The sequence below is a fragment of the Hypanus sabinus genome, unplaced genomic scaffold (assembly GCF_030144855.1).
Source record: "Hypanus sabinus isolate sHypSab1 unplaced genomic scaffold, sHypSab1.hap1 scaffold_375, whole genome shotgun sequence".
Taxonomy (NCBI): Eukaryota; Metazoa; Chordata; class Chondrichthyes; order Myliobatiformes; family Dasyatidae; genus Hypanus; species Hypanus sabinus.
Window position 1 is genome coordinate 379,396 of NW_026781268.1, and position 27,819 is coordinate 407,214.

Here is a 27,819-nt window from a genome sequence, read left to right on the forward strand (position 1 = left end):
GGAGGGAGATTTACTCTGTCTGACCCCGGGAGTGCGTGATGGGACGGTGTGGAGTGAGATTCACTGTGTGTCTGACCGCGGGAGTGGGTGATGGGACGGTGTGGAGGGAGATTCACTCTGTGTCTGACCCCGGGAGTGTGTGATTTGACGGTGTGGAGGGAGATTCACTCCGTGTCTGACCCCAGGAGAGTGTGATGGGACGGTGTGGAGGATTCAATCTGTGTCTGACCCCGGTAGTGTGTGATGGGACGGTGTGGGGGAGATTCAATTTGTGTCTGACCCCGGGATTGTGTGATGGGACGGTGTGGAGGGAGATTCAATCTGTGTCTGACCCCGGGAGTGTGTGATGGGACGGTGTGAAGGGAGATTCAATCTGTGTCTGACCCCGGGAGTGTGTGTTGGGACGGTATGGAGGGAGATTCAATCTGTGTCTGACCCCGGGAGTGTGTGATGGGACGGAGTGGAGGGAGATTCACCCTGTGTCTGACCCCCGGGTGTGTCTGATTGACGGTATGGAGGGAGATTCAATCTGTTTCTGACCCGGGGAGTGTGTGATGGGACGGTGTGGAGGGAGATTCACTCTGTCCGACCCCGGGAGTGTGTGATGGGACGGTGTGGAGGGAGATTCAATCTGTGTCTGACCCCGGGAGTGTGTGATGGGACGGAGTGGAGGGAGATTCACTCTGTCCGACCCCGGGAGTGTGTGATGGGACGGTGTGGAGGGAGATTCACTCTATGTCTGACCCTGGGAGTGTGTGATGGGACGGTGTGGAGGGAGATTCACCCTGTGTCTGACCCCCGGGTGTGTCTGATTGACGGTATGGAGGGAGATTCAATCTGTGTCTGACCCCGGGAGTGAGTGATGGGACGGTGTGGAGGGAGATTCACTCTGTCCTACCCCGGGAGTGTGTGATGGGTCGGTGTGGAGGGAGATTCAATCTGTGTCTGACCCCGGGAGTGTGTGATGGGACGGTGTGGAGGGAGATTCACTCTGTCCGACCCCGGGAGTGTGTGATGGGACGGTGTGGAGGGAGATTCAATCTGTGTCTGACCCCGGGAGTGTGTGATGGGACGGTGTGGAGGGAGATTCACTCTGTGTCTGACCCTCGGAGTGTGTGATGGGACGGTGTGGAGGGAGATTCACTCTGTGTCTGACCCTGGGAGTGTGTGATGGGACGGTGTGGAGGGAGATTCACCCTGTGTCTGACCCCCGGGTGTGTCTGATTGACGGTATGGAGGAAGATTCAATCTGTGTCTGACCCCGGGAGTGAGTGATGGGACGGTGTGGAGGGAGATTCACTCTGTCCTACCCCGGGAGTGTGTGATGGGTCGGTGTGGAGGGTGATTCAATCTGTGTCTGACCCCGGGAGTATGTGATGGGACGGTGTGGAGGGAGATTCACTCTGTCCGACCCCGGGAGAGTGTGATGGGACGGTGTGGAGGGAGATTCAATCTGTGTCTGACCCCGGGAGTGTGTGATGGGACGGTGTGGAGGGAGATTCACTCTGTGTCTGACCCTCGGAGTGTGTGATGGGACGGTGTGGAGGGAGATTCACTCTATGTCTGACCCTGGGAGTGTGTGATGGGACGGTGTGGAGGGAGATTCACCCTGTGTCTGACCCCCGGGTGTGTCTGATTGACGGTATGGAGGGAGATTCAATCTGTGTCTGACCCCGGGAGTGAGTGATGGGACGGTGTGGAGGGAGATTCACTCTGTCCTACCCCGGGAGTGTGTGATGGGTCGGTGTGGAGGGAGATTCAATCTGTGTCTGACCCCGGGTGTGTGTGATGGGACGGTGTGGAGGGAGATTCACTCTGTCCGACCCCGGGAGTGTGTGATGGGACGGTGTGGAGGGAGATTCAATCTGTGTCTGACCCCGGGAGTGTGTGATGGGACGGTGTGGAGGGAGATTCAATCTGTGTCTGACCCCGGGAGTGTGTGATGGGACGGTGTGGAGGGAGATTCACTCTGTGTCTGACCCTGGGAGTGTGTGATGGGACGGTGTGGAGGGAGATTCACCCTGTGTCTGACCCCCGGGTGTGTCTGATTGACGGTATGGAGGGAGATTCAATCTGTGTCTGACCCCGGGAGTGAGTGATGGGACGGTGTGGAGGGAGATTCACTCTGTCCTACCCCGGGAGTGTGTGATGGGTCGGTGTGGAGGGAGATTCAATCTGTGTCTGACCCCGGGAGTGTGTGATGGGACGGTGTGGAGGGAGATTCACTCTGTCCGACCCCGGGAGTGTGTGATGGGACGGTGTGGAGGGAGATTCAATCTGTGTCTGACCCCGGGAGTGTGTGATGGGACGGTGTGGAGGGAGATTCACTCTGTGTCTGACCCTCGGAGTGTGTGATGGGACGGTGTGGAGGGAGATTCACTCTGTGTCTGACCCTGGGAGTGTGTGATGGGACGGTGTGGAGGGAGATTCACCCTGTGTCTGACCCCCGGGTGTGTCTGATTGACGGTATGGAGGAAGATTCAATCTGTGTCTGACCCCGGGAGTGAGTGATGGGACGGTGTGGAGGGAGATTCACTCTGTCCTACCCCGGGAGTGTGTGATGGGTCGGTGTGGAGGGTGATTCAATCTGTCTCTAACCCCGGGAGTATGTGATGGGACGGTGTGGAGGGAGATTCACTCTGTCCGACCCCGGGAGAGTGTGATGGGACGGTGTGGAGGGAGATTCAATCTGTGTCTGACCCCGGGAGTGTGTGATGGGACGGTGTGGAGGGAGATTCACTCTGTGTCTGACCCTCGGAGTGTGTAATGGGACGGTGTGGAGGGAGATTCACTCTATGTCTGACCCTGGGAGTGTGTGATGGGACGGTGTGGAGGGAGATTCACCCTGTGTCTGACCCCCGGGTGTGTCTGATTGACGGTATGGAGGGAGATTCAATCTGTGTCTGACCCCGGGAGTGAGTGATGGGACGGTGTGGAGGGAGATTCACTCTGTCCTACCCCGGGAGTGTGTGATGGGTCGGTGTGGAGGGAGATTCAATCTGTGTCTGACCCCGGGAGTGTGTGATGGGACGGTGTGGAGGGAGATTCACTCTGTCCGACCCCGGGAGTGTGTGATGGGACGGTGTGGAGGGAGATTCAATCTGTGTCTGACCCCGGGAGTGTGTGATGGGACGGTGTGGAGGGAGATTCACTCTGTGTCTGACCCTCGGAGTGTGTGATGGGACGGTGTGGAGGGAGATTCACTCTGTGTCTGACCCTGGGAATGTGTGATGGGACGGTGTGGAGGGAGATTCACCCTGTGTCTGACCCCCGGGTGTGTCTGATTGACGGTATGGAGGAAGATTCAATCTGTGTCTGACCCCGGGAGTGAGTGATGGGACGGTGTGGAGGGAGATTCACTCTGTCCTACCCCGGGAGTGTGTGATGGGTCGGTGTGGAGGGTGATTCAATCTGTGTCTGACCCCGGGAGTATGTGATGGGACGGTGTGGAGGGAGATTCACTCTGTCCGACCCCGGGAGAGTGTGATGGGACGGTGTGGAGGGAGATTCAATCTGTGTCTGACCCCGGGAGTGTGTGATGGGACGGTGTGGAGGGAGATTCACTCTGTGTCTGACCCTCGGAGTGTGTGATGGGACGGTGTGGAGGGAGATTCACTCTATGTCTGACCCTGGGAGTGTGTGATGGGACGGTGTGGAGGGAGATTCACCCTGTGTCTGACCCCCGGGTGTGTCTGATTGACGGTATGGAGGGAGATTCAATCTGTGTCTGACCCCGGGAGTGAGTGATGGGACGGTGTGGAGGGAGATTCACTCTGTCCTACCCCGGGAGTGTGTGATGGGTCGGTGTGGAGGGAGATTCAATCTGTGTCTGACCCCGGGTGTGTGTGATGGGACGGTGTGGAGGGAGATTCACTCTGTCCGACCCCGGGAGTGTGTGATGGGACGGTGTGGAGGGAGATTCAATCTGTGTCTGACCCCGGGAGTGTGTGATGGGACGGTGTGGAGGGAGATTCAATCTGTGTCTGACCCCGGGAGTGTGTGATGGGACGGTGTGGAGGGAGATTCACTCTGTGTCTGACCCTGGGAGTGTGTGATGGGACGGTGTGGAGGGAGATTCACCCTGTGTCTGACCCCCGGGTGTGTCTGATTGACGGTATGGAGGGAGATTCATTCTGTGTCTGACCCCGGGAGTGAGTGATGGGACGGTGTGGAGGGAGATTCACTCTGTCCTACCCCGGGAGTGTGTGATGGGTCGGTGTGGAGGGAGATTCAATCTGTGTCTGACCCCGGGAGTGTGTGATGGGACGGTGTGGAGGGAGATTCACTCTGTCCGACCCCGGGAGTGTGTGATGGGACGGTGTGGAGGGAGATTCAATCTGTGTCTGACCCCGGGAGTGTGTGATGGGACGGTGTGGAGGGAGATTCACTCTGTGTCTGACCCTCGGAGTGTGTGATGGGACGGTGTGGAGGGAGATTCACTCTGTGTCTGACCCTGGGAGTGTGTGATGGGACGGTGTGGAGGGAGATTCACCCTGTGTCTGACCCCCGGGTGTGTCTGATTGACGGTATGGAGGAAGATTCAATCTGTGTCTGACCCCGGGAGTGAGTGATGGGACGGTGTGGAGGGAGATTCACTCTGTCCTACCCCGGGAGTGTGTGATGGGTCGGTGTGGAGGGTGATTCAATCTGTGTCTAACCCCGGGAGTATGTGATGGGACGGTGTGGAGGGAGATTCACTCTGTCCGACCCCGGGAGAGTGTGATGGGACGGTGTGGAGGGAGATTCAATCTGTGTCTGACCCCGGGAGTGTGTGATGGGACGGTGTGGAGGGAGATTCACTCTGTGTCTGACCCTCGGAGTGTGTAATGGGACGGTGTGGAGGGAGATTCACTCTATGTCTGACCCTGGGAGTGTGTGATGGGACGGTGTGGAGGGAGATTCACCCTGTGTCTGACCCCCGGGTGTGTCTGATTGACGGTATGGAGGGAGATTCAATCTGTGTCTGACCCCGGGAGTGAGTGATGGGACGGTGTGGAGGGAGATTCACTCTGTCCTACCCCGGGAGTGTGTGATGGGTCGGTGTGGAGGGAGATTCAATCTGTGTCTGACCCCGGGTGTGTGTGATGGGACGGTGTGGAGGGAGATTCACTCTGTCCGACCCCGGGAGTGTGTGATGGGACGGTGTGGAGGGAGATTCAATCTGTGTCTGACCCCGGGAGTGTGTGATGGGACGGTGTGGAGGGAGATTCAATCTGTGTCTGACCCCGGGAGTGTGTGATGGGACGGTGTGGAGGGAGATTCACTCTGTGTCTGACCCTGGGAGTGTGTGATGGGACGGTGTGGAGGGAGATTCACTCTGTGTCTGACCCCCGGGTGTGTCTGATTGACGGTATGGAGGAAGATTCAATCTGTGTCTGACCCCGGGAGTGAGTGATGGGACGGTGTGGAGGGAGCTTCACTCTGTCCTACCCCGGGAGTGTGTGATGGGTCGGTGTGGAGGGAGATTCAATCTGTGTCTGACCCCGGGAGTGTGTGATGGGACGGAGTGGAGGGAGATTCACTCTGTCCGACCCCGGGAGTGTGTGATGGGACGGTGTGGAGGGAGATTCACTCTATGTCTGACCCTGTGAGTCTGTGATGGGACGGTGTGGAGGGAGATTCACCCTGTGTCTGACACCCGGGTGTGTCTGATTGACGGTATGGAGGGAGATTCAATCTGTGTCTGACCCCGGGAGTGAGTGATGGGACGGTGTGGAGGGAGATTCACTCTGTCCTACTCCGGGAGTGTGTGATGGGTCGGTGTGGAGGGAGATTCAATCTGTGTCTGACCCCGGGAGTGTGTGATGGGACGGTGTGGAGGGAGATTCACTCTGTCCGACCCCAGGAGTGTGTGATGGGACGGTGTGGAGGGAGATTCACTCTGTCCGACCCCGGGAGTGTGTGATGGGACGGTGTGGAGGGAGATTCAATCTGTGTCTGACCCCGGGAGTGTGTGATGGGACGGTGTGGAGGGAGATTCACTCTGTGTCTGACCCTGGGAGTGTGTGATGGGACGGTGTGGAGGGAGATTCACTCTGTGTCTGACCCTGGGAGTGTGTGATGGGACGGTGTGGAGTGAGATTCACTGTGTGTCTGACCGCGGGAGTGTGTGATGGGATGGTGTGGAGGGAGATTTACTCTGTCTGACCCCGGGAGTGCGTGATGGGACGGTGTGGATGGAGATTCACTCAGAGTCTGACCCTGGGAGAGTGTGATGGGACGGTGTGGAGGGAGATTTACTCTGTCTGACCCCGGGAGTGCGTGATGGGACGGTGTGGAGGGAGATTCACTCTGTGTCTGACCCCGGGAGTGTGTGATTTGACGGTGTGGAGGGAGATTCACTCCGTGTCTGACCCCAGGAGAGTGTGATGGGACGGTGTGGAGGATTCAATCTGTGTCTGACCCCGGGAGTGTGTGATGGGACGGTGTGGGGGAGATTCAATTTGTGTCTGACCCCGGGAGTGTGTGATGGGACGGTGTGGAGGGAGATTCAATCTGTGTCTGACCCCGGGAGTGTGTGATGGGACGGTGTGAAGGGAGATTCAATCTGTGTCTGACCCCGGGAGTGTGTGTTGGGACGGTATGGAGGGAGATTCAATCTGTGTCTGACCCCGGGAGTGTGTGATGGGACGGAGTGGAGGGAGATTCACCCTGTGTCTGACCCCCGGGTGTGTCTGATTGACGGTATGGAGGGAGATTCAATCTGTTTCTGACCCGGGGAGTGTGTGATGGGACGGTGTGGAGGGAGATTCACTCTGTCCGACCCCGGGAGTGTGTGATGGGACGGTGTGGAGGGAGATTCAATCTGTGTCTGACCCCGGGAGTGTGTGATGTGACGGAGTGGAGGGAGATTCACTCTGTCCGACCCCGGGAGTGTGTGATGGGACGGTGTGGAGGGAGATTCACTCTATGTCTGACCCTGGGAGTGTGTGATGGGACGGTGTGGAGGGAGATTCACCCTGTGTCTGACCCCCGGGTGTGTCTGATTGACGGTATGGAGGGAGATTCAATCTGTGTCTGACCCCGGGAGTGAGTGATGCGACGGTGTGGAGGGAGATTCACTCTGTCCTACCCCGGGAGTGTGTGATGGGTCGGTGTGGAGGGAGATTCAATCTGTTTCTGACCCCGGGAGTGTGTGATGGGACGGTGTGGAGGGAGATTCACTCTGTCCGACCCCGGGAGTGTGTGATGGGACGGTGTGGAGGGAGATTCAATCTGTGTCTGACCCCGGGAGTGTGTGATGGGACGGTGTGGAGGGAGATTCACTCTGTGTCTGACCCTCGGAGTGTGTGATGGGACGGTGTGGAGGGAGATTCACTCTGTGTCTGACCCTGGGAGTGTGTGATGGGACGGTGTGGAGGGAGATGCACCCTGTGTCTGACCCCCGGGTGTGTCTGATTGACGGTATGGAGGAAGATTCAATCTGTGTCTGACCCCGGGAGTGAGTGATGGGACGGTGTGGAGGGAGATTCACTCTGTCCTACCCCGGGAGTGTGTGATGGGTCGGCGTGGAGGGAGATTCAATCTGTGTCTGACCCCGGGAGTATGTGATGGGACGGTGTGGAGGGAGATTCACTCTGTCCGACCCCGGGAGTGTGTGATGGGACGGTGTGGAGGGAGATTCAATCTGTGTCTGACCCCGGGAGTGTGTGATGGGACGGTGTGGAGGGAGATTCACTCTGTGTCTGACCCTCGGAGTGTGTGATGGGACGGTGTGGAGGGAGATTCACTCTATGTCTGACCCTGGGAGTGTGTGATGGGACGGTGTGGAGGGAGATTCACCCTGTGTCTGACACCCGGGTGTGTCTGATTGACGGTATGGAGGGAGATTCAATCTGTGTCTGACCCCCGGGTGTGTCAGATTGAGGGTATGGAGGGAGATTCAATCTGTGTCTGACCCCGGGAGTGAGTGATGGGACGGTGTGGAGGGAGGTTCACTCTGTCCTACACAGGGAGTGTGTGATGGGTCGGTGTGGAGGGAGATTCAATCTGTGTCTGACCCCGGGAGTGAGTGATGGGACGGTGTGGAGGGAGATTCACTCTGTCCTACCCCGGGAGTGTGTGACGGTTCGGTGTGGAGGGAGATTCAATCTGTGTCTGACCCCGGGAGTGTGTGATGGGACGGTGTGGAGGGAGATTCACTCTGTCCGACCCCGGGAGTGTGTGATGGGACGGTGTGGAGGGAGATTCACTCTGTCCGACCCCGGGAGTGTGTGATGGGACGGTGTGGAGGGAGATTCAATCTGTGTCTGACCCCGGGAGTGTGTGATGGGACGGTGTGGAGGGAGATTCACTCTGTGTCTGACCCTGGGAGTGTGTGATGGGACGGTGTGGAGTGAGATTCACTGTGTGTCTGACCGCGGGAGTGGGTGATGGGACGGTGTGGAGGGAGATTCACTCTGTGTCTGACCCCGGGAGTGTGTGATTTGACGGTGTGGAGGGAGATTCACTCCGTGTCTGACCCCAGGAGAGTGTGATGGGACGGTGTGGAGGATTCAATCTGTGTCTGACCCCGGGATTGTGTGATGGGACGGTGTGGGGGAGATTCAATTTGTGTCTGACCCCGAGAGTGTGTGATGGGACGGTGTGGAGGGAGATTCAATCTGTGTCTGACCCCGGGAGTGTGTGATGGGACGGTGTGAAGGGAGATTCAATCTGTGTCTGACCCCGGGAGTGTGTGTTGGGACGGTATGGAGGGAGATTCACCCTGTGTCTGACACCCGGGTGTGTCTGATTGACGGTATGGAGGGAGATTCAATCTGTTTCTGACCCGGGGAGTGTGTGATGGGACGGTGTGGAGGGAGATTCACTCTGTCCGACCCCGGGAGTGTGTGATGGGACGGTGTGGAGGGAGATTCAATCTGTGTCTGACCCCGGGAGTGTGTGATGGGACGGAGTGGAGGGAGATTCACTCTGTCCGACCCCGGGAGTGTGTGATGGGACGGTGTGGAGGGAGATTCACTCTATGTCTGACCCTGGGAGTGTGTGATGGGACGGTGTGGAGGGAGATTCACCCTGTGTCTGACCCCCGGGTGTGTCTGATTGACGGTATGGAGGGAGATTCAATCTGTGTCTGACCCCGGGAGTGAGTGATGGGACGGTGTGGAGGGAGATTCACTCTGTCCTACCCCGGGAGTGTGTGATGGGTCGGTGTGGAGGGAGATTCAATCTGTGTCTGACCCCGGGAGTGTGTGATGGGACGGTGTGGAGGGAGATTCACTCTGTCCGACCCCGGGAGTGTGTGATGGGACGGTGTGGAGGGAGATTCAATCTGTGTCTGACCCCGGGAGTGTGTGATGGGACGGTGTGGAGGGAGATACACTCTGTGTCAGACCCTCGGAGTGTGTGATGGGACGGTGTGGAGGGAGATTCACTCTGTGTCTGACCCTGGGAGTGTGTGATGGGACGGTGTGGAGGGAGATTCACCCTGTGTCTGACCCCCGGGTGTGTCTGATTGACGGTATGGAGGAAGATTCAATCTGTGTCTGACCCCGGGAGTGAGTGATGGGACGGTGTGGAGGGAGATTCACTCTGTCCTACCCCGGGAGTGTGTGATGGGTCGGCGTGGAGGGAGATTTAATCTGTGTCTGACCCCGGGAGTATGTGATGGGACGGTGTGGAGGGAGATTCACTCTGTCCGACCCCGGGAGTGTGTGATGGGACGGTGTGGAGGGAGATTCAATCTGTGTCTGACCCCGGGAGTGTGTGATGGGACGGTGTGGAGGGAGATTCACTCTGTGTCTGACCCTCGGAGTGTGTGATGGGACGGTGTGGAGGGAGATTCACTCTATGTCTGACCCTGGGAGTGTGTGATGGGACGGTGTGGAGGGAGATTCACCCTGTGTCTGACCCCCGGTTGTGTCTGATTGACGGTATGGAGGGAGATTCAATCTGTGTCTGACCCCCGGGTGTGTCTGATTGAGGGTATGGAGGGAGATTCAATCTGTGTCTGACCCCGGGAGTGAGTGATGGGACGGTGTGGAGGGAGGTTCACTCTGTCCTACACAGGGAGTGTGTGATGGGTCGGTGTGGAGGGAGATTCAATCTGTGTCTGACCCCGGGAGTGAGTGATGGGACGGTGTGGAGGGAGATTCACTCTGTCCTACCCCTGGGAGTGTGTGACGGTTCGGTGTGGAGGGAGATTCAATCTGTGTCTGACCCCGGGAGTGTGTGATGGGACGGTGTGGAGGGAGATTCACTCTGTCCGACCCCGGGAGTGTGTGATGGGACGGTGTGGAGGGAGATTCACTCTGTCCGACCCCGGGAGTGTGTGATGGGACGGTGTGGAGGGAGATTCAATCTGTGTCTGACCCCGGGAGTGTGTGATGGGACGGTGTGGAGGGAGATTCACTCTGTGTCTGACCCTGGGAGTGTGTGATGGGACGGTGTGGAGGGAGATTCACTCTGTGTCTGACCCTGGGAGTGTGTGATGGGACGGTGTGGAGTGAGATTCACTGTGTGTCTGACCGCGGGAGTGTGTGATGGGATGGTGTGGAGGGAGATTTACTCTGTCTGACCCCGGGAGTGCGTGATGGGACGGTGTGGATGGAGATTCACACAGTGTCTGACCCTGGGAGAGTGTGATGGGACGGTGTGGAGGGAGATTTACTCTGTCTGACCCCGGGAGTGCGTGATGGGACGGTGTGGATTGAGATTCACTGCGTGTCTGACCGCGGGAGTGTGTGATGGGACGGTGTGGAGGGAGATTCACTCTGTGTCTGACCCCGGGAGTGTGTGATTTGACGGTGTGGAGGGAGATTCACTCCGTGTCTGACCCCAGGAGAGTGTGATGGGACGGTGTGGAGGATTCAATCTGTGTCTGACCCCGGGAGTGTGTGATGGGACGGTGTGGAGGGAGATTCAATCTGTGTCTGACCCCGGGAGTGTGTGATGTGACGGTGTGGAGGGAGATTCACCCTATGTCTGACACCTCGGTGTGTCTGATTGACGGTATGGAGGGAGATTCAATCTGTGTCTGACCCCGGGAGTGTGTGATGGGACGGTGTGGAGGGAGATTCAATCTGTGTCTGACCCCGGGAGTGTGTGTTGGGACGGTATTGAGGGAGATTCAATCTGTGTCTGACCCCGGGAGTGTGTGATGGGACGGAGTGGAGGGAGATTCACCCTGTGTCTGACCCCCGGGTGTGTCTGATTGACGGTATGGAGGGAGATTCAATCTGTTTCTGACCCGGGGAGTGTGTGATGGGACGGTGTGGAGGGAGATTCACTCTGTCCGACCCCGGGAGTGTGTGATGGGACGGTGTGGAGGGAGATTCAATCTGTGTCTGACCCCGGGAGTGTGTGATGGGACGGAGTGGAGGGAGATTCACTCTGTCCGACCCCGGGAGTGTGTGATGGGACGGTGTGGAGGGAGATTCACTCTATGTCTGACCCTGGGAGTGTGTGATGGGACGGTGTGGAGGGAGATTCACCCTGTGTCTGACCCCCGGGTGTGTCTGATTGACGGTATGGAGGGAGATTCAATCTGTGTCTGACCCCGGGAGTGAGTGATGGGACGGTGCGGAGGGAGATTCACTCGGTCCTACCCCGGGAGTGTGTGATGGGTCGGTGTGGAGGGAGATTCAATCTGTGTCTGACCCCGGGAGTGTGTGATGGGACGGTGTGGAGGGAGATTCACTCTGTCCGACCCCGGGAGTGTGTGATGGGACGGTGTGGAGGGAGATTCAATCTGTGTCTGACCCCGGGAGTGTGTGATGGGACGGTGTGGAGGGAGATTCACTCTGTGTCTGACCCTCGGAGTGTGTGATGGGACGGTGTGGAGGGAGATTCACTCTGTGTCTGACCCTGGGAGTGTGTGATGGGACGGTGTGGAGGGAGATTCACCCTGTGTCTGACCCCCGGGTGTGTCTGATTGACGGTATGGAGGGAGATTCAATCTGTGTCTGACCCCGGGAGTGAGTGATGGGACGGTGTGGAGGGAGATTCCCTCTGTCCTACCCCGGGAGTGTGTGATGGGTCGGTGTGGAGGGAGATTCAATCTGTGTCTGACCCCGGGAGTGTGATGGGACGGTGTGGAGGGAGATTCACTCTGTCCGACCCCGGGAGTGTGTGATGGGACGGTGTGGAGGGAGATTCAATCTGTGTCTGACCCCGGGAGTGTGTGATGGGACGGTATGGAGGGAGATTCACTCTGTGTCTGACCCTCGGAGTGTGTGATGGGACGGTGTGGAGGGAGATTCACTCTATGTCTGACCCTGGGAGTGTGTGATGGGACGGTGTGGAGGGAGATTCACCCTGTGTCTGACCCCCGGGTGTGTCTGATTGACGGAATGGAGGGAGATTCAATCTGTGTCTGACCCCGGGAGTGAGTGATGGGACGGTGTGGAGGGAGATTCACTCTGTCCTACCCCGGGAGTGTGTGATGGGTCGGTGTGGAGGGAGATTCACTCTGTGTCTGACCCTCGGAGTGTGTGATGGGACGGTGTGGAGTGAGATTCACTGTGTGTCTGACCGCGGGAGTGTGTGATGGGACGGTGTGGAGGGAGATTTACTCTGTCTGACCCCGGGAGTGCGTGATGGGACGGTGTGGATGGAGATTCACTCAGTGTCTGACCCTGGGAGTGTGTGATGGGACGGTGTGGAGGGAGATTTACTCTGTCTGACCCCTGGAGTGCGTGATGGGACGGTGTGGAGTGAGATTCACTGTGTGTCTGACCGCGGGAGTGGGTGATGGGACGGTGTGGAGGGAGATTCAATCTGTGTCTGACCCCGGGATTGTGTGATGGGACGGTGTGGAGGGAGATTCACTCTGTGTCTGACCCTGGGAGTGTGTGATGGGACGGTGTGGAGTGAGATTCACTGTGTGTCTGACCGCGGGAGTGTGTGATGGGACGCTGTGGAGGGAGATTTACTCTGTCTGACCACGGGAGTGCGTGATGGGACGGTGTGGATGGAGATTCACTCAGTGTCTGACCCTGGGAGTGTCTGATTGACGGTATGGAGGGAGATTCAATCTGTGTCTGACCCCGGGAGTGTGTGATGGGAAGGTGTGGAGGAAGATTCACTCTGTCCGACCCCGGGAGTGTGTGATGGGACGGTGTGGAGGGAGATTCAATCTGTGTCTGACCCCGGGAGTGTGTGATGGGACGGTGTGGAGGGAGATTCACTCTGTGTCTGACCCTGGGAGTGTGTGATGGGACGGTGTGGAGGGAGATTCACTCTGTGTCTGACCACGGGAGTGGGTGATGGGACGGTGTGGATGGAGATTCACTCTGTGTCTGACCCCGGGATTGTGTGATGGGACGGTTGGAGGGTGATTCACTCTGTGTCTGACCCTGGGAGTGTGTGATGGGACGGTGTGGAGGGAGATTCACTCTGTGTCTGACCCCGGGATTGTGTGATGGGACGGTGTGGAGGGAGATTCACTCTGTGTCTGACACCGGGAGTGTCTGATTGACGGTATGGAGGGAGATTCAATGTCTGTCTGACCCCGGGCGTGTGTGATGGAACGGTGAGGAGGGAGATAAACTATATGTCTGACTCCGGGAGTGTGTGATGGGACTGTGGGAGGCAGATTCACTCTGTGTCTGACCCGCAGTGAGTGTGAAGGGACGGTTTCGATGCAGCTTTACTCTTTAGCTGACCCGGAGAGTGTGTGATTGGTCGGTGTGGAGGGAGATTCAGTTGTGTCTGACCCCGAGAGTGTGTTATGGGACGGAGTGGAGGGAGATTCACCCTGTCTCTGACCACCGGGTGTGTCTGATTGACGGTATGGAGGGAGATTCAATCTGTGTCTGACCCGGGGAGTGTGTGAATGGACGGTGTGGAGGGAGATTCACTCTGTCTGACCCCGGGAGTGTGTGATGGGACGGTGTGGAGGGAGATTCAATCTGTGTCTGACCCCGGGAGTGTGTGATGGGACGGTGTGGAGGGAGATTCACTCTGACCGACCCCGGGAGTGTGTGATGGGACGGTGTGGAGGGAGATTCAATCTGTGTCTGACCCCGGGAGTGTGTGATCGGACGGAGTGGAGGGAGATTCACTCTGTGTCTGACCCTGGGAGTGTGTGATGGGACGGTGTGGAGGGAGATTCACTCTGTGTCTGACCCCTGGGTGTGTCTGATTGACGGTATGGAGGGAGATTCAATCTGTGTCTGACCCCGGGAGTGTGTGATGGGACGGTGTGGAGGGAGATTCACACTGTGTCTGACCCCCGGGTGTGTCTGATTGACGGTATGGAGGGAGATTCAATCTGTGTCTGACCCAGGGAGTGTGTGATGGGACGGTGTGGAGGGAGATTCACTCTGTCCGACCCCGGGAGTGTGTGATGGGTCGGTGTGGAGGGAGATTCAATCTGTGTCTGACCCCGGGAGTGTGTGATGGGACGGTGTGGAGGGAGATTCACTCTGTCCAACCCCGGGAGTGTGTGATGGGACGGTGTGGAGGGAGATTCAATCTGTGTCTGACCCCGGGAGTGTGTGATGGGACGGTGTGGAGGGAGATTCACTCTGTGTCTGACCCTGGGAGTGTTTGATGGGACGGTGAGGAGGGAGATTTACTCTGTCTGACCCCGGGAGTGCGTGATGGGACGGTGTGGATGGAGATTCACTCAGTGTCTGACCCTGGGAGTGTGTGATGGGACGGTGTGGAGGGAGATTCACTCTGTGTCTGACCCCAGGAGTGTGTGATGGGACGGTGTGGAGTGAGATTCACTGTGTGTCTGACCGCGGGAGTGGGTGATGGGACGGTGTGGAGGGAGATTCAATCTGTGTCTGACCCCGGGATTGTGTGATGGGACGGTGTGGAGGGAGATTCACTCTGTGTCTGACCCTGGGAGTGTGTGATGGGACGGTGTGGTGTGAGATTCACTGTGTCTCTGACCGCGGGAGTGTGCGATGGGACGCTGTGGAGGGAGATTTACTCTGTCTGACCCCGGGAGTGCGTGATGGGACGGTGTGGAGGAAGATTCACTCTGTCCGACCCCGGGAGTGTGTGATGGGACGGTGTGGAGGGAGATTCACTCTGTCTGACCCCGGGAGTGCGTGATGGGACGGTGTGGATGGAGATTCACTCAGTGTCTGACCCTGGGAGTGTCTGATTGACGGTTTGGAGGGAGATTCAATCTGTGTCTGACCCCGGGAGTGTGTGATGGGACGGTGTGGAGGAAGATTCACTCTGTCCGACCCCGGGAGTGTGTGATGGGACGGTGTGGAGGGAGATTCACTCTGTCCGACCCCGGGAGTGTGTGATGGGACGGTGTGGAGGGAGATTCAATATGTCTCTGACCCCGGGAGTGTGTGATGGGACGGTGTGGAGGGAGATTCACTCTGTGTCTGACCCTGGGAGTGTGTGATGGGACGGTGTGGAGGGAGACTCACTCTGTGTCTGACCCTGGGAGTGTGTGATGGGACGGTGTGGAGTGAGATTCACTGCGTGTCTGACCGCGGGAGTGTGTGATGGGACGCTATGGAGGGAGATTTACTCTGTCTGACCCCGGGAGTTCGTGATGGGACGGTGTGGATGGAGATTCACTCAGTGTGTGACCCTGGGAGTTTGTGATGGGACGGTGTGGGGGGAGATTTACTCCGTCTGACCCCGGGAGTGCGTGATGGGACGGTGTGGAGTGAGATTCACTGTGTGTCTGACCGCGGGAGTGGGTGATGGGACGGTGTGGAGGGAGATTCACTCTGTGTCTGACCCCGGAAGTGTGTGATGGGACGGTGTGGAGGGAGATTCACTCTGTGTCTGACCCCGGGATTGTGTGATGGGACGGTTTGGAGGGAGATTCACTCTGTGTCTGACACCGGGAGTGTCTGATTGACGGTATGGAGGGAGATTCAATCTGTGTCTGACCCTGGGAGTGTGTGATGGGACGGTGTGGAGGGAGATTCACTCTGTGTCTGACCCTGGGAGTGTGTGATTGGACGGTGTGGAGGTAGATTCACCCTGTGTCTGACACCCGGGTGTGTCTGGTTGACGGTATGGAGGGAGATTCAATCTGTGTCTGACCCTGGGAGTGTGTGATGGGACGGTGTGGAGGGAGATTCACTCTGTGTCTGACCCCGGGAGTGTGTGATGGGACGGTGTGGAGTTAGATTCACCGTGTGTCTGACCCCCGGGTGTGTCTGATTGACGGTATGGAGGGAGATTCAATCTGTGTCTGACCCCACGAGTGTGAGATGGGAGAAATGGAGGTAACTTCTCTCTGAGTCTGACACCAGAAGTGTGTGGTGGGACGATTCAGAGGGAGATTCACTCTATGTCTCACAACGGGAGTGATGTTGTGATAGTGTGGAGAGAGATTCACTCTGTGTCTGAGCCCGGGAATGTCTGATGGGATGGCTTCAAGGGATCTTCACTCTGTATCTGACCCCAGAAGTGTGTGAAGAGGCAATGTGGAGGGTGATTCACTGTGTGTGTGACCCTGGGAGTGGTCGATGGGAGAAGTTGTGGGAATATCTCTCTGTCTGTACTCGGGTGTGTGTAATGGACGATGTGGAGGTAGCTTCATACTGTCTCTGACCCCGGGAGTGTGTGATGGAACGGTGAGGGGGGGGGGGTGGAGATTAAATATATGTCCGATTCCGGGAGTGTGTGAAGAGACTGTGGGAGGCAGATTCACTCTGTATCTGACTCGCAGTGAATGTGAAGGGACGGTTTCGATGCATCTTTACTCTTTGGCTGACCCGGAGAGTGTGTGATTGGCCGGTGTGGAGGGAGATTCACTTGTGTCTGACCCCGAGAGTGTGTTATGGGACGATGCGGAAGGAGCTTCACTCTCTGTCTGCCCCGGGAGTTCGTGATGGGATTGTTTTGAAGTAGCTTCACTCTGTGTCTCACCCCAAGAGTGTGTGATGGGACAGTGTGGACGGAGATTCAATCTCTGTCTGACCCCGGGCGTGTGTGATGGGTGGAGTGGAGGGAACTTCTCTCTGAGTCTGAGAGCAGGTGTATGTGATTCGACGATGTGGAGGTAGCTTCAGACTGTGACTGTGCCAGGACAGTGTCTGATGGACGGTGTGGAAGGAACTTCACACCAGGAGTGTGTGATGGTACAATGCAGAGGGAGATTCACTCTGTGTCTCACCACGGTAGTGTGTATTGTGACTGTGTGGAGGGACATTCAGTCTGTGTCTGACCCCGGGAGTGTCTGATGGGACCGGACATCTTGGCCCTTCTCGTCCGTGCTAAACGCTGACTCTCTACCATGTCTCACCGACCTGCACTCATCCCATAACCCTCCATTCCTTTCCTATTTTCCTATCCCGTTTTGAAGAAACAAAATCGAACCTGTGTTTCCCACTTCTACTGGAAAATAATTCCTCACTGCTACCGCTCTCTGAGTAAAGAAGTTCCCCCTCCTGTTACCCCTAAACTTTTGCCCCCTATCTCTCAACTCGTGTCCTCTTGTTTGAATCTCCCCTACACTCAATGGGAAATGCCTATCCACGTCATCTCCATCTATCTCCTTCATACTTTTAAAATCCTCTATTAAGTCCCCCCTGAACCTTCTACGCTCCAAAGAGTAAAGACCTAACTTGTTCAACCTTTCCCTGTAACTTAGGTGTTAAAACCCAGGTAACATTCTAGTAAATCTTGTCTGTACTCTCTCTGTTTTGGTGACATCTTTCCTATAATTCGGTGTTAAAAACTGTACACAATACTCCAAATTTGGCCTTACCAATGCCTTGTACAATTTTTACATTACATCCCAACGCCTATACTCAATGCTCCGATTTATAAAGGCCAGCATACCAAAAGCTTTCTTCTCCACCCTATCCACATGAGATTCCGCCTTCAGGGAAATATGCAGCATTATTGCTAGATCACTCTGTTCTACTGCATTCCTCAATGCCCTACCATTTACCATGTATTATTTCAGTTCATCAGGTACAGGGGGCAGCAGTAACCCCAGGTCACTGTTTCCTCTCGAATGAGACCAAAGTCTGACACCAAGACAGGAAGTTGCAGCGGTTTATTGATTTCATCATGGCAAATGTAAATCGATTCACTCAGAGTCACACACAATTAACTGACCGGCGACAACGAGTGACAGGTTGAATAATCAGTCCCCTTTCTCACCGTCATTCTGCATCGGGGAACCGAAGATTATAAAATCACACTGCAGGGCCGTGTCCGAAATCGCTGCAGATCCAGGGTCACTACCGAGAATTTTTCAATTTAACATTATGATATTAGCTGGACTGCCGAAAGCACCGTCTTCTGTCCAAACTGAGCAACAAGGATTCTCTCCCCAGATAATCCCACCCTGGAAAACTGGTGTCTCAGATTGCGACCCGTCCCCGGGATATTCCTGTCTGTAATTCCACAAGCTCTGATTTGGGGGAGCTCAGAACCCGGTCACCCGGAGGAAGAAGCGCCACTGGGCAGGAGGCCAACCTGCGTCTGACGTACCAGAATGCTCGGCCGGCGCCAAGGAGTCCGTTAGAACCGTCGTGAAGTAAACCTGGAGAGCAGCATTAAAGGGGAGGGCGGGGAATAAGCCAGAATGTCTCCATCTCACGGGCTGGTATGGTCACACATTCAGATGACCACAGATCCACTTTCATTCAGAATCACAGTCAGTCGGGGTCTTTGTTGCTGCAGAGATCTCAGTTCCTTCATCCCGGTCCGACTGAACCGATTGTCCCACAGGCTGAAACAGATGGAAGAATAAAGATGAAATAAACAGATTACACAACAGTCTCAGTAACAAGGGCCTGGGGTTAATGTTTCAACAACACTCACAGACAAATATCACCAGAAAACCCGCGGATCCGCTGATATTTTATCACATTGATCATTAAAACAAACACTCACCCGATGCGCTCCAGACTCGGGAGAGCCAATATGAGGTGGTGGAGAGCGGGGACAGATCGGTCCGTGAGCGAGTTTGATACCAGGTCTAGCAACGTCAGTGATCGGCTTGCAGTGAGAGTGGAGAGGAGATCCTCGGCACCAGAATCTGTGAGACCGACATTGTCCAGCCTGGAGGGAGAGAGAGTGAGGGTGAAGGACACAGAGAGACAGGAGGCGGTACAAATCCCCAGAGTTTATCAGTGACACAATTACTGATAACATTAATGTTTAGTGTCAGACACCCAGTGACTGTGAACACAATCTCCCACAGTCTGGTACTTACCACAGTTTCTGTATTTTACACTCCGGGTTCCTCAGAGCCGCAGACACCAGTTTCACTCCTGAATCTCCCAGTTTATTCCAGTCAAGTCTAAACAGAAAACAGACAAATTTATAAATAGAGTGATTCAAACGTTGAGTGTGAGGGAATATCTCTCACTCGGATAATTCAGGAAACATTAATCCATTTAGTAAATCACTGATCGGAGTTCCCATCACTGTCAATGTCCCTCACTGACCAGCTCCAGGATATTCACCGAATGTCAGTAAGTTAGTCTGTCGATGTGGCCCTGTAAACTCCACATATTCTGTCCCATTCCCGGATGGTTAGAAAAGTACTGACTTGAGAGTATCGGAAGGGGCAGGGTCAAATGCTGGGAGATTGTGGAATAGAATCCACCTGAGGAAAGGGGATAGGAACATAGAACTTGCAGGTACAAGGGGACTGGGGAATACAGATCCATCAGGAGGAAGGATTACGAGGATAAGAGGTCCCACAGGAGGATACCGATGGGAAAAGTTAAATAAGTAAAATTCAATAAGATGCGATGATCCAGAAATAGATAGCACCGGAGGGATGGGTCTGAACTGAGGCTCACAATCGGGAGAGGAGATGCCCCCAGTGGTTCTGGGTATCTGGTAGTGACCACAGTCACAGAGGTGAAGTGATGGTGATAGTCAAACACGGAGATGGGCAGGGGAGGACAATCTCTCAATGGTATTTCTCTCCTTCTCACTGGGACAGTCTGCTGACGGTCTCGTGTCCTTCTCGGGAAGGGGGTCTGAATCTCTGACCCACCTGCTGCAGTCAGTGTGGGTCTGGTTGTCAGTAACAGCGAGAAGGAACAATGTCAATGGACGTGTCACAGGCAGCGAGAAGCTCGGCATTCCTGTGATTTTCCACCATTAAACCAATGGCCGTTGTTCACTGATCTGATGAAGTCTCCAACATCCCTTCACAAGAAATCACAGAACCCTCGCGTGCTTGGGGAATGACTGACTGACCGGGTGGGCATTTGTCACATTTTTCACAATCTGATTTACTACAGTTTTACCCTAATTAATTTACATTGAAACAACACAATGGAACAGTTTCACAGTTCAGAGTGCGAGATAAGTCAAGTTACTTCAAATCCTGGCACTTGTGCAGCCCGGGTCCCAGCCGCTGAATTCCTTCGCACTGAAGGTGACAGTTCCACAGGTCGAGGTGTTTTATTGTATCACAGAGTCCGATGACATGAGACAGGACCGCGCAGTCAACCGGGGTCAGTTTCATTCCACTGAATGAAAGTTGTTCCACTGGTCCCAGCGCGGCCTGAGCCAGTCCACTATTCTGAGACTCAAACAGGTAGTGCAATGTGTTCAGGAGGTTCCTTTTACCAGCTTCGCTCCATGTGTTTCCACTCTGACGTTTAACCTCCTCCTTCACCCAGTCAATCACCCGGCAGGTTGTTTCATGATGAAATGGGCCCAAAAACTCTTCCAGGACCCGAGCAGTCATTGGGTTGGAGAGACCAGCAACAAAACGGAGAAATACCTCAAATCGCCCATCTGCCGTGTTGTGGGCTCCAGTGAGGAATTTCAGGATATCCCCGGGATGTGGATTCAGGAATTGTGCGACTGCAGCTACAAACTCTTGGATGGTGAGGTGTGGGAATGTGTACATCACACACCGGGCAGAAACCTCTCTCTCCAAAAGCTCCATCGGGAACTCTGACAGGAACTGGGAAGGCTGCAGATTGTTGTTGATCAAATCTCTATCTGTAAACACAATCCTCTTCTCGGTCACTCCGGTGAAGGCCATCTGACCACCCCTGAGAAACACATCACGGTGGTTCTCAATCTCAAGGCCGTGGTTTTTCAGGATGTTGTAAATATAGTAGGAGTACAGTTGAGTGATGGTCTTGGGAATTTGCTGTGAGTCACTGACTCTTTGTGTGAAGAAGGGGCCCAGTGCTAGAGCGAGGATCCGGCAGTAGGAGGGGTTGTAGCTCATGGTGTACAGGATCTCGTTCTCCTTCACGTGTTTGAAAACAGCTTCCGCCACTGTCTGATCTTCAAAATGCCTGCTGAAATATTCCTTCCGTTCCTCACCAACAAATCCCAGGATTTCAGCCCAGACACTGATCTTCGATTTTTCCAATAAATGTAACGCAGTGGGACGGGTGGTCACCAGCACTGAACACCCTGGGAGCAGCTTGCCCTGGATTAAACTGTACACAATGTCAGACACCTTGCACTGGAATTCAGGGTCTGTGGATGTGCATCGAGGTTCTCTGCATCTCCGACTGTCAGTAAAATTAATTCTGTCCTTGAATTCATCCAAACCATCAAATATAAACAACAACACCTCTGGGATCTTCCACAGTGATTCCAGAATATCCCTCAAGTAAGGATAATAAAACAGCACCAGGTTCGAGAGGGTTATTATACAATTGATCGTGTTTAACTCTCGGAATTTGAAACTGAAGATGAACTGGAATCGTTGGTATATTTTCCCTGTGGCCCAGTCATAAACAATCTTCTGTACCATTGTTGTTTTCCCGATTCCCGTGACTCCGGCCACTGCTGCCGAACATGCAGGCTTGGTATTACTCCGGGAAAAGCTGCTCTGGAATAATTGTTCAGGTGTGATTTTTTCCAGGAGTCCACAGAGAAGTTTTTCTCTCCACTCCTCGTGGTCTCTGCCTCTTGTTCCATGTTCCAGCAGCCTCCGATCTCGAACAGTAGAAATGATCGTGAGCTCAGCGTATCGATCAACCGGCTGGAAAAACTTCTCCTTCTCCCTCATCAGGATCGTGTTCACTCTCAGTGTTTCAGTTTGTGCCCGCAGGGTCTCCTTGTGTTTCTGTTGAACATCTGCCAAGGGAACAAATCGTGGTCAATCTGTTAGATGCCGCAAGTTAGCACTGAGCATTTAAGTACACAAGAGTTAGCACAAAGCTACTGCATTACATGAATTCATCTATGGATGTTGGTACTGTAAAGTAAATTTGGTTAACAGTGCCTTGACTGGACAGTGTATCATGGCCTACATGATTTGGATTTGGAGCTTCTTTCCGAGGAACGTGCTAAGACGCTAGCGCGATATTAATACGCAGCAGCCTCTCCGGACTCTGGATTGGGGATTGCCAAACGTTACGGGGATTGTCTGGTGTAGTTTGTTTTGTCATAAACTTTTGTGATATCATTCTGGAGGAACGTTGTCTCATTTTTTTAACTGCATTGCATTTGTGGTTTCTAAATGACAATAAACTTAATGTGAATCTGAATCTGAACATAAAGATCAGACCCTCACATTCCACTTTAACTGTGCTGTGAAAGTGAGTATTTCCCTGTTAGTCTGGTGACCGACTGTCCCGTACGGGACACCCTCCCATTGCAGCAAAGGCTACCGTTGTTCTTGTGGAAGCGTCTTCTAATCCCCCAACAACTCTCGGAATATCCCTCCCCACGTTGATTAATATAAAATACCTTGCTTGCCGATTAGCTCGTATACACGAGGGGGAGTCGTTGTCAGCATCTTGGAGAGAGTCAGTGTTTCTACATCACACTAAATCCAGGGCACATCAAACATTGATATTTCTTTCCCTTACAACAGCACAGATGCTGCACAACTCATTTAGTTGCTAAAATAGATAGTTTGACGCTGCAGAACTTCATCTCTTGTCTCCTAAAGGGTATGTGTAGAAATACCCAATAGGTCAGGCAGCATCTACGGAGAAAGAGACATAGTGGATGCTATCGATCTATGTGGCAAATGGAACAAAAAAATTTGTAAAGCAGGATAACTTCTAATCCTGACAGCACTCCAGTAAATCCCCTTGTACTCTGTCCAAGGCCGCCTCATCCTTCCCGTAATGTGGGACAGAATTGCCTCCATAATCCAGGTGCAGCCAAGCAGAAGTTTTACACAGTTGCAATCCAGTGAAGGGGGTTATATGGCAATGTCCTCACTGACGTGTTGTCACATTCACAGAACTATGGTGATTGACACCAACATTCCTCTGTGCATCTACTTATCCATTTCCGGTGATCGTGCATGACCTGCAGTGCTGCTCCAGCACTTTTTTGTGTGTGTTTCTTTAGATTTCCAGCATCTGCAGAAATTCTGAAGTTTAACCTTTTAAAAGTCTGTCTTCAGTTGTAATGTAGCTGCAAGTAACTGTTCTGACACTTCATCCAGACCCCGCCTTATATTGACATCTGCCTTCCGCTAATTCAGGACCTCAATATTCAGGGCATTTCCATCCATCCGAGGCCCATGATTTCCATGTCCAGAATGTTCTCCACAGACACTTCAAACACTTCAAGTGTTGTTTGTCCTGACATTTACTCCATACTTCCCCAATGCATTTCACCTGCTGAAGAGCAACATCTCACACTGTTCTACTTTGAACTCCATTTTCCAGTGCATATCTGAAACTGATTACATTTCGCTCGATTCCTTGTCCAACCAACTCATTCTCCACAACTCAGTCTCACTTTAGCTTAATAGACCCTTTCTTCCTTCTTCTGAGTACATTCACAACATCTCTCGCAAATCACAGAATGTTTCCGTCTTGTAATTAATCCCTGTTGGTACATGTAGGTCCCAAATTCTGACGAACTGGTATTTAGTCGATTCCCACATGCAGGGGGAAATTTGCTCAATAACAGCTGCTCCCAATCTAAACCCTATCATTTATTCTGCCTTCCCCCAATTTAACTTCCCCACAACCCCATACTGCAGACTTATTAATTTCCATATCCATCTCAGAACTGGAGTTGTGCTTACTGCTCCCAAAAGCTCTTCCAGTGAAACCCGAGCACCATGCAGGTTCATGTCCCAATACCTGCTTCAGGATGGCTTCCCCTCTCGTAAGGAGCAATGGGACATGATATTTTAGGTCCTCAGTCACACATGGAAAGTTAAAATTACCCACTACAATAAAATTGCCGCGTTTGTATCTTTCCAGACTTCGCCTACATATCAGTTCCTCTGTCCCCTGATGAGTACTTGGAGATGTTTAGCAAAAACCCACCAGTAATTGCATCTGTCTTATTGTCGACCTTTTCCCATATGTATAAGTACTTGAACTCCCCAGCGCGTCGTCTCTGAGCGCAGCTTTGAAATTCCCCAGGTCAGTTATTAAGCCTCTCCAACAACGTTATCTCACCCTCAAATCAAAAACATCAGAACTCTGGAATATCAGGCTGCCAATTCTGTCTTTCTCAACCAGGTTCTCATAACAGCACATTTGACTGTGTATCGCCACCCACAGCTCCAATCTACGCAGTAGTTTTATCGGCGAAAGTACAGTGGTTGGCCAAATCTCAAATAATAATGAAGCAGCCTACAGAGAAGTCATCACCCTGACATAGTGGTGTCAAGAAAACAATCTCTCCCTCAACATCGCAAAAACAACGGAGCTGATTGTGGACGACAGGAGAAATGGATACAGGCTAACCGCGATTGACATCAATGGATCCGGGGTTGAGAGGATGAACAGCTTAAAGTTCCTCAACATAAACATCACTGAGGATCTCACACGATCTGCACATACCGGCAGTGTGGTGAAAACGGCATAACAGCGCCTCTTCCAACTCAGACGGTTGAAAAAAATTCGTATGCCCTCCCTCCAAAACCCTAATTTTTTTTTATACGGGCACAACTGAGAGCATCCTGACTGGCTGCCTCACTGCCTGGCATGGGAACTGTACTTCCTAGAGTCGCAGGACCCTGTAGAGAGTGGTGTGGACAACCCAGCGAATCTGTAGATGTGAACTTTCCACTATTAAGGACATTTACAAAGATAGGGTTTTTAAAAGTCCTGAAGAATCAATGGGGATCCGATCCATCCAGGAAAACGTACCACAGCATAAAAATCAGGACCAACAGCTCTGGTACAGTTTCTTCCACCAGGCCATCAGACTGATTAATTTGTGCTGACGCAACTGTAATTCTACTTTATATTGGCTGTCCTGTTGTACATACTTTTATTATAAATTGTTAAAAATTGCACATTGTACATTTAGATGGAGATGTATTGTAAAGATTTCTACTCCTCATGTAAATGGAAGCCATAAGTAATAATCAATTCAATTCAATTCCATGTGCTGATCCACTCTCCAGGTTCAGCTCAAGTTTCTCTCCACCGAAACAACCGCAGACAGAACCAGAAATCCCATCGTGTTCATTCACCCTGCTCTGTTCATTAGCAGACCCTGTACCTTCCTACGACCCTACTTCACAGGAGATCATACAGCTGGACAAGTGTTTGAAGTGTCAGTGGAGAACATTCTGGACATGGAAATCATGGGCTTCGGTTATGGAAAAGGATGGAAATGCCCTGAATATTGAGGTCCTGAATTAGCGAAAGGCAGTTTTCAATATAAGGCGGGGTCTGGATGAAGTGTCAGAACAGTTACTTGCAGCTACGTTACAGCTGAAGACAGACTTTTAAAAGGTTAAACTTCAGAATTTCTGCAGATGCTGGAAATCCAAAGAAACACACACAAAAAGTGCTGGAGCAGCTCAGCAGGTCATGCACGATCAACGGAAATGGGTAAGCTTTCTGACAATCCAATATGTCAGGATCCTACCAGGAGTATGCGGCATCTAACAGTGTCTGAGGAACCTGTCCGGGTGGTGGTGTCTCAGTGTTTCAGACCCCGCCAGGGGCGTACGGGGTCTCACAGTGTGTCGGGAACCCATCAGGTATGTGTGGTGGTCTCACAGTGTGTCAGAACTCTGCCAGGTTTGTGTGGGCTCTTACAATGTGTAGGACCCTGTCAAGGGTGTGTGGGCTCTCTATTCAATGTATTTGGATGAGGTTGGGAGAGTAGGAAAACTATGATTTACTTTAGAGAACTACTTTAGACTACTGGAAAACTACTTTGGAGAATGTGAGTCATAAAAATGATGTTCTTCAACAGTCAGGGAGCGAATCTGTTTTGTATTGAGAAATAGGTGTTGGTGTTTCACTGCCGTGTCGCATCCCTTGGCAAACAACATGAAGAACAGTGAAGAAGAAGTCTGCTGGCAAATTGTACAGAATTACCAAATCCATGGTGCAGGGATACTGGGAGGTGGGTGGGTTATTGTCTGGAAGAGCATTTACAGAGGTGAGAGAAACATGAACAGTTTGTAAACTTCATGATTCATCTATCTCCGGTTCCATATGTAAATTAACATTTTTGGAAGTTGTTCTTGGAAATGTAAGGCGCTGAACCAGAGATCTATCCAAGGTTTTCTTTATGTATCTGTTCAAGAGCTTCAAATAATCAGATAAAACATGGGCTACTATAAGATTAATAACTTTTGCAATAACTGTCTTGCTTTCGCTTTTTCCTCTGTTAATTGTGCAGCTGAGTGATCCTACTCATTCTGCTATTATGACAAATTACAATCTCTAAGCCCATGCTCTGCCCTGGGCTCCATTTTCACCGACACAAAGTGCTTACGGTTGCAGTGAGTCTCTTATCCAGTCGACCACAATTTAATTAATTGCAATATTATTTATAGATATGTTGTCCTTTCCACCTTCCTTGCCGCAATTCCACAACACTTGGTTTCTCTGTCCTAATTCCCATCTATTATCCTTCCACAGGGTCCATCATACAAACTGGCAGACATGAACTTCAGATACTCTGGACTGAGCTGAGGATTTTGTCTGCTAGCTCACCCTCACTAATACCGTTTCCTGATGGAATTCCCAGGATTATTGAGTGGGATATTGAACTGGATAACTGTAGCAGTGTTTGCAGTAGGGGAGTGCAGGTGTGAACTGAGTGGGTTCATATGCTGCTCCGCGTTGAACAGACTAGTGTACTGTTAGCTGATTTTCAAATTAAATTGTTGCTATCATTGGTATTCTGTGAAGAAGACTTCAATGGACTCTCGGTTCGAAAAATGATTACCTGTAGGTTCTGAGGGATTTTAGAAAAGTGATTTAGGATAAGGGCTGTGCCGGGGGCTGGGTGGTTGTAGGAAAAGTGATTCACCTTTCGGAGGAAGAAATTTCCCATTGTTTCGCTCCTCAGATCGTCCTCTTCTACATTCTGACCCCTGTGGAAGGATCGGTAGTTGCCGGACTTAGAGAGGAGTGATCCCTTTCAGCAAACTCCCACAAATCTCTGCATTGCTCTGTATAATGTCCTTTGAAAACTCTCACTCCACGAAAACATTTCCCATGTCACGCAGCCAACATTTTACTGGTGGCACAACAACGATATGACCCTGCATAGGATCAGCCATTGATGGAAACAGCGATTTCTCACTTACCCTTCAGCTCTCTGGGAATCTCTGAAACGCGTAGACGAACCGGAACACAACCTGTTCGGATTTAAACAATTTGAGGAATTGAAATGTATAAACTCATAAAGTGTGTAAGGTTTAAATCCAAAATTAAATTCATCTGTGATACTATCTCACCATGTTCCTGTATTTCTTTCAGAATTTTGTCAAACTGGGTGACACCAATCCGCATTTTAACAAAGGTTTCCCACATCACCCTCCGGGCGCGGGAGCCTCTCTCCATCACCAGGCTCAGGAGGAGTTTAGAACTGTCCGCCAGCTCTCCCTTATCAGCGAGATCAGAGATTTTCTGTGAAGAGTAACAGTGAACATATTGGGGACTGACAGATTCACACAGAGAATGAGAAGTAAATGATGTGCTCTGTAACGGGATCACACTGAGCAGTCATCCGGACGGGTGCTGATCCTGTCTGGACATGGAC

The 27,819-nt window shown here is 52.8% G+C and overlaps 2 protein-coding genes across 2 annotated transcripts; both read right to left on the reverse strand.

The window, feature by feature from the left end:
- Positions 1-18,003: 18,003 nt before the first annotated feature.
- On the reverse strand, positions 18,004-20,019 carry LOC132388663 (ribonuclease inhibitor-like). Its single transcript, XM_059961040.1, has 4 exons — positions 19,898-20,019; positions 19,103-19,189; positions 18,781-18,948; positions 18,004-18,616 (listed from the first exon to the last, which is right to left on the reverse strand). Exons 1-4 carry the CDS (start codon positions 19,984-19,986, stop codon positions 18,505-18,507), a joined length of 456 nt encoding a protein of 151 aa, XP_059817023.1. The 5' UTR covers positions 19,987-20,019; the 3' UTR covers positions 18,004-18,504.
- A 202-nt stretch (positions 20,020-20,221) lies between these two features.
- Positions 20,222-27,762, reverse strand: LOC132388662 (NACHT, LRR and PYD domains-containing protein 3-like). The gene is made up of 4 exons (XM_059961038.1): positions 27,515-27,762; positions 27,365-27,415; positions 21,509-21,957; positions 20,222-20,278 (listed from the first exon to the last, which is right to left on the reverse strand). Exons 1-4 carry the CDS (start codon positions 27,618-27,620, stop codon positions 20,222-20,224), a joined length of 663 nt encoding a protein of 220 aa, XP_059817021.1. The 5' UTR covers positions 27,621-27,762.
- Between the last annotated feature and the right edge of the window lie 57 nt (positions 27,763-27,819).